Below are 11,131 nucleotides of genomic sequence, written 5' to 3' on the forward strand. Positions count from 1 at the left end.
TTGGTTTTCTTCGCGTTGATTTTCAAACCAACGCGAGAGGAGTTGTTATGCAACCTGTCGATTGTCTCTTGAATGCCCTTGATTGAGTTGTCGAATAGGACAGCATCATCGGCGTCTTCTTTGTCGGAACCTTCGATGTCTTCTCCAGCAGAGCCATGAGTTGAACAGTCCGATGGCTTGCTGCTTTGTGGATTATGAGAAGGCTTTCGACAGTCCGCACCACCCCTCCCTCTGGATGATACTGGGAGCATACGGGATCCCTCCCAAGATCATTGCCATAATCAAAAGCCTGCACGAGAATAGCGAATGCTGTGTCAGAATTGGAGACACTGTCACGGAATGGTTCGGGGTCACGACCGTAGTCAGACAGGGTTGTGTCCTTGCACCGTTTCTCTTTATCATTCTCTTTGACTTCATACTACGGAAGTCAATACCACCTGACCGAGGCATACCTGTTACCCCCACGGTGAAGCTATGCGACCTGGAATATCATATAGACTTACCTAATTAATACACGATGTGTCCATTTACGCAGTCATTTATTCAAATAAATCAAACTTAATGTTTCACAAAACGTCAGGGTTGTCACAACACTTCCACAGTAAAGATGAGAATGTGATAATGTATGAGAAGTAATTCTATAATATGTTACTTTAATCTTAACACAATATAAAAATATAACGAATTTAATAGTCCCGGCACCAATATCTTATAAAATAAACAATTACCGACACACAACACAGATTATGAAGCTTTAAAAAATTACGAAATCGTATCCGAAAATTACAAAAAAAAATGCCAAAAGTCTAAAAGTAATTATTATAAAACTATCATAAAAGAAATGAATTACAAAGAGAAAATATTTCAGCCGCGAAACCGAATTAGATACGTCAAACACGACTATGAATATTCTACTGATATGTATTCCAAGATGTGTCACTCCTATTGAGTAGTAGTGTATATTCAGGAATGACAGTATTCCCCGTTTCTCGTATGCATAAGCAAACCATAATTTCGATTGCATCTACCATAAGTAAACGGGAATCCCGGTGTATGATTTGATAAATATCGCACCCGTGGCATAACCCTGCTTTAGCGACGTGTTTCAGTAACTCAAGAAACCTTTTTTTTAAATCGACGTTTCATTGATTATAAAAAATGTCAAATGTAAGTATTATACCATGATCCTAAGAGATGTCGCTGTGTGGGCAATATGTTTGAATTATTGAAAACATTGACCTCAGCCGATATATTGTGTTTTAAATGGAGCGTCTTTAATAGTTATTAAGATTTTATTATCAAGTTAATGGTCAGAAAGAACTTAGTCTTGATATAAGGTTAATTCATCATTATAATCATGAACCTGGATCAATCCACCGTTGGATGAAGGCCACTTTAAGCTGATTCTATTTGTCAAGGTCATATGTGTTGAATTGCCACATATTCGTGCAGACCTGAATTATTTCATCGATCCGACAGTCCTAAGTCTACCTTATGGATACCACTGAATGGCTACATTTAGAATTGTCCAACGATTGTCTTTTTTTGAGCTATTTGTTAGTACCTTACACCGCACATCCTTGCTAGTTACCTTTTAAAATTATTCCGTGTTGCGCCCATAATATTCTTTTCTATAACACGCTATATATAATAAGGATTATTAATAAATCTGTTTGTAGGTCGCTGAAGGTGATTTAATGACTCTTCTGAATGTCGTTGATGCCTACACGAAACAAATAGAAGTTGCCAAAACGTCCCACAATAAGAAACACATGAAGGAATGGTGCCACAAAATGTTCCTCAACGAGAAAGCCTTGATTAAAGTGATGGATATTCGATCGAGTCTGGAAAAATTGCTCGTTAAGAAATTTGGTATTTCTAATTCTGAAACAGTATTACTAGACGGAGGTATGTTTAAATAATAATATTTACTAATATTAAAATCACACAGAGACAGCTCTATTATATCGGTCAAGTGTTAGTACTGTTAACGTAGCAATAAATAATGAACTTACCGTAGTTGTTGAAGGACACCCTTTTTTCCATCTCACTAATTTTTCTACAAATTATGTATGGAGTTCCGCGAGATATATGTAAAAAGATTGCATCAAACTGGAACTTGCTTAATAGATTTTGACAGGGAAACTACAGAAGGATATATCTGCTTTATACGTTTTTGGTTTTAGTAGAAACTTTAGGTTTCTATTGGTCAAATCAGTATTTAATATGAAATCTTCATGGTGCATAATACAGTGGCGAAGATTTCTTACTAAACCATTAATTAGCGTTTATGTTGAAGAATTGCCTAAAGTAGGTAGATTAAGATTTATTTTTGTAGTGTGTACCTGTACCTATGTCTTCATCACCATCAATATTGGCAATATCTATATCTCTTATAATATTTTAGTCGCCAATCTAACGTATTTTATTATATCGAAATTACTTTCAAAATAACTAAATACCTATAGAATTTATGAGATATATATAGTGCCAATAGTACAAATAATTAATTCGTGATGTTATTAATAATAATTAAATTATTGTAAAAAATGACATTACGTATCATTTATTCTTTATCACCTGTAATATCGCTTATATCTTATCGCTTATTGGCAAATAATATTATAATATTCAATTATTACTATTTTACGCCATAATTAGGTAGGCACTATAAGTAAGTAGCGACTACTTTTCCATTTTTGTACGTGATAACAATAATATCATAGTATTATTAAGAACCTACAAATTTTAAAATAAAATACCATTTTTGATCCTAAACAAAGCATTTGGACACACCCCTTCAGAGTGGTAATTATGAGTATCTTAAAAGACTTATTATGAGAGATAGTTTTTACATGTTTTCAGTCTAATGCAGCGGTTTCCAACCTTTATGCTACTACGCCTCCCCGAAGAATTTTATTTTTTCCGCGCCTCCCTTACCTTTTATTGTTTTAATAGATTAAATAATATAGAAACGTTTTAAATAATAAAAACTTTATTATAAAAAAAAACTGAAAACTACAATTAACAGAATAATAACAAGGTTTAACTATAACATACACATACGTGTAGATTTATTTTTTATAAAAAAATATTTTTAAACTTTTAAACCAACTACATCTATCGCATAAAAATTTAATGCGAGGGTTGTTGTTGTTTATTGGCACAAAGTTTATCAAATCTTGGGGGCAATGTGGAGAGTGCCACTCGTAGCTCTTTTTCGACTACTAACCTAGCTCGATATTTCGTTTTCATTGCAGCCAGTGCCGAAAAGCCTGTTTCGCATAAATACGACATTACAAACGGTAGAAGCACTTGCATTGCTTTGTAATACAAATATTCATACTCACCGCTAAGATTCATCCAAAAATGAATTAAGGTTTCATTTTGAAACTTTTGCTTTAGTAGGCTGTCGCATGATAATTCTATCAGCTTTTCCTTTTCAATGGTTGTCAGCTCAAATTCGTCATCTTCATTGTCGATAAATGGATTCTGTACCCACAAAAACTTTGAGAAATCAAGGTCTTTAAAATAATTTGAAAAATGCAGCACTAAACCATCCAAGTGTTCAATAAAAAGATTCTTGCTTGTTTCAATATTGGCTGTGGCCCAGAAATCTTTTAGCAGTGAAAACATGTCCAACTCATTCTTTTGTAAATTTGACTTCCATAAATTCAACTTTTTAATGAAAGCTTTTACTTTGTCTTTTTGAACAAGTGGATGCATTTGTGATCCCTGCATTGATTTATTCAAACTGCTCAATTTTCCAAAAATTTCAACCAAATAGGCAAAAATAGGCTTATCAACATATTCAGAAAGTAGAGTTTCATGGTGCCGTTTTAATTTGACTGATCTCATACTATCTGAAGCCAAAACTTTCGAACACAACAAATACATTGGTTTTTCCAAGCCATCTATACCAACACTAGTGAATCCTAATGATAAATAGGATGAACTGTATTGTCTTTTCTTGGGAGCTTTACTTCCTTGTTCTATTTCGGTTTTATTCCCACTAGTATCAGCATCTTTTCTCTTACAACCACTCAAAAATGTATCCATTCCACTAAAAAATATTTTATTATTATATTATATTAAAAAAAAAGTCAATTAATCACGTCAAAAACAATTTAAAAAAACAATATCACACCCTGCCTACACGCTTCAGTTGACACTTTAGCTACGAGTGACATTTAAATTTGAGGTTATTGTTTTCATGCAACCAGCGGTCGTTTTCTGCATTACCGAAACAGAGCGTTTGCAAAAGCGCCATTTTTTAATTTCTCCGCTCCAAATATTTTTTAATAGGATTTAAATATATGTATTATATATTAAAATAAACATTCATGCACTGAATTTTCACTGTTACGTTAAGATATGAAGTTTTATTTATTTGTAGATATTATGGTATAAAAATTAATTTATTAAAAAATTTTGGCGCCTCCCCTGGCAATAGATCGCGCCTCCCAGGTTGGAAACCGCTGGTCTAATGGGATCTTCCCTCATTGAATAAATAAAACATATTGTAACGCAATAATCTAAATGTTTGAAAAATTAGACTATCCTGCTGTGGCGATGGGTGGAGGTAGTGTGAATCCACCATAGATAGTACAGACTAAGCTTTGTCAGTTATACGTATTTGTTTACATTGAAATAAGACTACAATTTACAGATGGTGTTGGTTAGTTTTTAAAATTCAATTAAACCCTGGGAAAACCATGCCATAATATGCATCTGTCTATAAAATATTTAAAATTATGCGTCAAATCATACATCATTTTGGATATTTAACTCATTCTTAATTTTTAATTACTATTTAATTACCACATTTAAATAACATGCTAATTATATCTAATGGCCATCTAATGTGGACACAACAGTTGTGCCGTCAGCGCTGTAAGGATTTTAATGGATAGAATAATATTTTTAACTACTTACTATTGTTTAGTTTAGGCAGGGTTAAATGAATTATAAAAAACTAACCAACAACATGTGTAATATGTATTATTAGTTCAACAAAAACAAATAATTATGAATGAAAAAGTGCAATATGTACACATATTATATTCTATTAAAATGTCAGTGGTAGCAATCGGCGATTGCCATCTGTTCTGCTAGGCCTATCAGTCTGAAGTGGTGTCAGACGATATTGTGAAGGCCAGATTCCAGAATAGACTATGCATATGACCCCAAATTTATATTGGCAGTGACAACTTGCAAATCGTAAAACTGGCAAATCAGCGAAATGTCAAACTGTCTGAGGTGAATGTAAATCCATCCCGAAGGGAAAACTATGGCGCCGTCTATGCATACTACACAATTATATTAATATCCAACACTGCCAAGCCGTCTGCAAGACCTACCGAGACAGACTGGCGACCGCCAACTGGCTCTGCTAGTTAATATTAATTACCTACATATTAATGTTATTAGCTACCTACTTAAGTCTTGTAAGTATGACATTCCATATAGGTATGCACTATTCTTTTCGATTAGGTATGTATTGTTTACCTCCCTCCTACAGACACACTTCGCTACTGTGAGATTAGAACATTGTCTCAATTCTTTTAGCAAAAACAGAGAAAGTTCTCCGGAGACTTTGCTGTGGACTGTTTCCCCGTGCCGCTTGCTTGAAATCTGACGGAAGTTACCGAACATTGCTCGGAGGATCGACACCTTTACACATCAGTCCGGAAAGCTGCCTTTACAATGCTCAGCAACCACAATGGTAAAAATATGATAGACTTGTCATGTATATCTTTACTGTAATCAATTATTATTGATTTTTGTCCATTGATTTTAAATTATTGCGTGCATCATCTATTAAAATGAAGCTTAAATATATGAAAGTGAAGCTGGAAAAGGTTACTATGGCGAATGACTCGGTTAGCTGCAAGTGATTTTTTATAGTATATTAATTCGTATCAAGATAAATTTACGAACAGATAAAAGTACCTTCCGCATGTGTTAAAAGCTTAACCCATCGGAGACAATCGGTGCCAATTTGATGGCCCACTGTTGACCGAGTGATTCTGGATAGTCAGCGTCAACTCAGCGCTGCATATCCTTAGTATAATTTGTATTTTTAAAACTACTATACTTACATATTTAAAGAGAGCATTATAAATTAAATGTTTCAAGAACTATGCAGATTTAAAAAAAATATTGAAATTTAACATACAGTGGAACCTTGATTATCCGGACCTCGAAAATCAGGATTTTCGATTATCCGATTTATTCAAAAACCCAAGTAATTGTCTGAAATGTTTATTTTCGCGATTTGAATATTTATATTATATTATATGCCATCGGAAAAAATCGTGTTTTACTATAATTAAAAGAAAATGTGGATATAATCAATGCTTTGAAAAGAGGCGTCAGACAAATCAGCCTAAAAATCTAGAATTACTTATCATTGTAATATAAAACTTGATATTAATCTCCTTACTACTCTGGACTATCCAAAATCGAGTCCAAATTTTTTGATTCAAGTAGGTACTGTTTTGCTTCACTATAATGCTATGAAAACTTAATGTACAATTTAATTTATTATGGATAATCTATATGGGCGGTTTTTAAATGCCGCCACCGGAGGGATGTAATTATTAATTAATCAGCTCAGATATTTTATTTGCACACACTTCTTAATTCTTTCGTGAACTATAATTTCCGTAAATATAATTACTATCAAATCTCCAATCTCGGTAAATATGATTCGTATCCTTGACATGTCATCTCTGGAATATTAATTTTTTAGCAAAAAAAAATTAATCTTTTATTTTCAGGGTTCTATTCTGCGATGTTCAAAGTTCATCGGATAAAACTTACATGAAGAATTTGGTTGTCATTCAAAAAGACTGGCTGACGGAACTCGCCCCGCATTTTTATAAAGAATCATAATTTTATATAAGTTTTCTTTGTTTAATAAACAAAGAACGTTGCTTTTTTAAAACTGACTTTTATTAATCAAAAATAACCTTAGTATTATTTATGATGTAATACATTCTTTATAGACTGTTAAGACCACACGAAGTAGTGAACTGAACGTTCACATCTAATGTGTGGACTGTGGTTTTCTGTGAGCAAATGAGTCGAGTGATTGGATGACAGCCATACATCACCCCTATACACCGGTCTGTGAATTATAATAATTGATAAAAGTATGTAGCCACTGAGCTAATGAGGCACTTACCGCTACTGTATTCAGATTATTATATTTACATATCTATTTCCAAATTATTTCTTGTAGTGTATGGGTGGTAGTTTGATGGTTAGAAAATTAGCAATAACAATAATTATTAGCTTTTTCGTAGAAGATGGTTCGCTTATTACATAGAAATTTCAGATATAGCCTGTATTGAGACTTTATCGTGCCTGCTATATTCCTTCATTTATTTCTTTAATGTCAATTAATCGATTTAATGGTCAGAATTAAATATTTTGCATAGTGTTCTTGTGTTATTTTGTTGTTTGTGAAGTCAATTTCGTAATTATGTCGTCTATGCAGAGCTACGACAGCCCATCGCTCTTTTTCTAGAAGCGGGCGGTCGTTAATGACACTATTGTACTTTTCATGTGAAATTTGTGTAATTTTTAGCACCAACTGTAAGTAGGTACAACATATTCGGGATAGAAACAAGCGTTATCACATTGATTAGTTGTTAATAATGAGTGTTATATAATTGCCAGAATAAACAAAACGAGTTAGATTTTTTATAATCATTTATTTTTTAAAAGTGATGTCACAGCCATATTTTATACAAAAAATAGTAACATGGAATTTATTCATTATTACAATATATAACTAATCAACAGTTCATTGAAATACTCAACATTATGTATTCAGGTTTTAATATTACGCAATCTATGTAAAAATGGAATATTTTATAAAATACTTCTTTAATGTTATTAATTTAATCTTTATTATAAAATAAAGATCTAGATTTGATCAAACCTATTATTATCCATGTATGATAGTGATGCACGAACCGCGGCCCAAAATAAGTACTTCATGACCAGTATGTAACTATTAAATTTAAATTAATAAAATGTGTGTCTTGTCTAGTATAATATATTATATCATTATTTAACCCACTGCGGTCCGTGAAAAATTAGAAAATGGATAAATTGGCCCTTCTTTCGAATAGGTTGTGCACCACTGTTGTACAGGGACAATACAGTGCTAACTCATAATCATTTTATAAAAAAGGCTTCTCTTTTTGCCCTACCTACTTAATTTTATAATGTGATTTATTGATAAATGATAAATTAGATATAGAACTAAAATAATAAATCTGGCAAAGTCAAAGTGAAAGCTTAATAATTAATAATATGACTTTATTTTTGTATCTAAGGTAAATACAACAAATGTAAAAAGATATTTAAGGAAAAAAAGACAAATGCAAGTTAAATAGGTAGGTAACTAAAATGCTTTTGATCTCGATACAACTTTCTAAGGCAAATTATTTTTGCAGATATTTTTGATGTTAACCATTTTATCATAATTATAACAATTGTAAGTAAATTTTGAATTTTATGATTTTGATGAGATTATTAGTCCACTTTAACATAAACTGTTGATTTTCTAAGACAATTTTTTTAAAACATATATATTTAATACATACACCATTGAACAGACACAATAACATTTCATGCGAGACAGAAGCAATAAATTAAATTAAACTATGATCACTATTTCCCCGAATGATTTAAATTTTGATGATACAAAAATGATGTTTAATAGATTGATTTTTTAAAAATAATATTGCCAAGGTTGTCTAGGTGCTGACTGAATTTTACGTTTTTACGGTGTTGGCTGTCTATTCTGGTAGACTCAATTGTTTCGTGAAATCAAATCATTCTTTAAATATGTTAAGGAAGTCAGTTCACCACCAAAACGACGATAGCATAGCTACAAGAAAATGTCTAAAATAATACTATTCCACTATTCCAACCTGAATATATTGTAAGATTTGGTTTTCAACTTTTGACACATTAAAATATTTTGAAATAATTTTTTTCAAAATAATAAATTGTATATTAATTGGTATAACAATTTTTAATTATTTAGTCTATATTGTTTCTAAATTTTTTTCAACTATTAAACAGATTTATGTTTTAAAAATCAAAATCAACAACATTTTAAAATTTGTTTATTCGGCTTTTGTGGGGGGGGGGATAAACACGAAAAATGGTGGCGGGCTAATTACTTAATTCTGAAAATGGAACCGTGAATGCTGAACTCGCAGATAACCACAAATTTTTTTTTATCTTAAATTCAACATTAAAATGTCAAAGGCGAATGATAAAAGCAAATATCCGTCAACAATGTCGCTGACTTTCGTTAAAATATTTTAGAAATTAGTTAAGTAATATTATAAATAAACAAACTGCCTTATGCTAATGCTAACCCGATCCACAATTTTATAATAATTTTCTCGAATCACTTAGGGTAAAGTTGCCAGACTATTAATTTGATCTCGCAAGGAAGTCGATGCTTCGATCGTCTTTGTAAATCTGAGACGTATTAATGTTCATAAATTGAAAGAAATTTAGTGAAATCAGACAAAAGAATTAAATAGTAACAATTCATAATTTAAACAAAAGCATATTATTTTGATTTAATGTCGAGTAACCATTGAAATGCGCAAAAACCTCAGAGATCGTTGCGTTCTGGCAACCTTAGAGTAAAATCGAGAGCGCCAAAGTTTGTTTTGGCGAAATAAGGAACCATTAACCGTCAGATACAAATTTATTGGTGACGAATTTCCTCCGCAATAATAATTGTTTTGCGAAAGTCTCAGTCGATAACTACTTTTTTATACAATTTTCCATCGCTTTTTCATATTGACAGTTTACAAATTAATAACAAAATACGTTATACATTGTTTCACAGCGATATATTAAAATATTATAACTTGAAATTCCAGAATAATCATAAAATGTATTTTTTGGTATTGATTACTTCTTACTTTGTTAAAGAATTTCCATTTCATTTTTTTTTCATATGATTTTACTATACCTAAGTATATCTTGAAATCGGACTCAAACATAATTTTTTTTGTGAAACAATACTAATTATATCTGGATATAATATTATTAATAAATCTTTGACTCGGCTCTAAATAGTACTATGTCGTTATTTCATATCGCTTAGTGTGACTGTGTTGAGAATAAATAAAAAAATATCGATTTATATTTTTATGTTGGTGAATTCGGTTCTTATGACAAATTAATATTGACTTTTCTTATTGTAACATTATTTAGTTTAAAATATTATTTCTTATTGTAACATTAATAGTTTATTAATAGATACAGACCTACAAACTTATCTATAGAATGGATGGGGGAGCCACTGGCGAAAACTACCCAATCAAGACTCGGAACTGAACAGAATCTGATATTCGGTGACGTTTTCAAAATGGCGTCCATATGGTAGTTCGTAGTTTCATATATGACCGTTCTTTAGATAAGTTTGTAGGACTGTAATATTATGTTGGCATAGACAAAGTTGTCATTGGACCTTTTATTACGTAGTACACCATCATAAGTACACAATAAAATTATAAAAAACAACTATGCCACTAACTCAATTCAACCATTTTGAGACATAGGACAATTTAATTTTGAGTCACACAGTTTATGCTTAGATCAATATTATATCAGTTTTAGTGTGAAACACGTATCAGTTAATTACATTTATTTATAATAGAAGACACCACTAAAAAGGAAACCAAATATCGAATTAAATGCATTTCAATTTTCACAGCCTTAAAGCTTTGTTTTCTTTACCAAAAACTTGCTTCATGTTATGGATTCATTACATATAGGTACTTAATAATATAACAATATTATATATGAATACTTTAGTATAAAAACATAAATATATTTCAAAATCAAAATGAAGAACTCAATTATTATGATGTGAAAAAAATGATAACTTTGTATTTGTAAATGTACTTTGAGTTAGATTGATTAGATATAAAAGAAATAATATATGGTCGTTATATACCTTTTGAAATTAAAACATTCATATATTAATATAATTTATAATTCCCTTTTTAGACAACATAGCTATCTACTGACGTTTATATGCATCATGTACATATTTAGATTAAATGCAAACCCATTAAAA

At 31.2% G+C, this 11,131-nt stretch overlaps 2 protein-coding genes across 2 annotated transcripts in view; both read left to right on the plus strand.

Annotated features, from left to right (window-relative positions):
* Positions 1-7,445, plus strand: part of LOC147066712 (putative ATP-dependent RNA helicase DHX35) — a 109,708-nt gene extending 102,263 nt beyond the window's left edge. The window contains exons 13-15 of the mRNA XM_085955043.1: positions 1,680-1,908; positions 5,569-5,725; positions 6,783-7,445. Coding sequence (XP_085811169.1) covers positions 1,680-1,908; positions 5,569-5,725; positions 6,783-6,897 — 501 coding nt within the window. The 3' untranslated portion in view covers positions 6,898-7,445. The remainder of the gene's footprint in view (positions 1-1,679; positions 1,909-5,568; positions 5,726-6,782) is intronic.
* Positions 1-11,131, plus strand: part of LOC147066714 (uncharacterized) — a 1,113,477-nt gene that overhangs the window by 49,769 nt on the left and 1,052,577 nt on the right. The window lies entirely within an intron of this gene.

This window comes from Rhyacophila brunnea, unplaced genomic scaffold (assembly GCF_057557595.1).
Source record: "Rhyacophila brunnea isolate RB1 unplaced genomic scaffold, BYU_Rbru_1.0 scaffold_4, whole genome shotgun sequence".
NCBI lineage: Eukaryota > Metazoa > Arthropoda > Insecta > Trichoptera > Rhyacophilidae > Rhyacophila > Rhyacophila brunnea.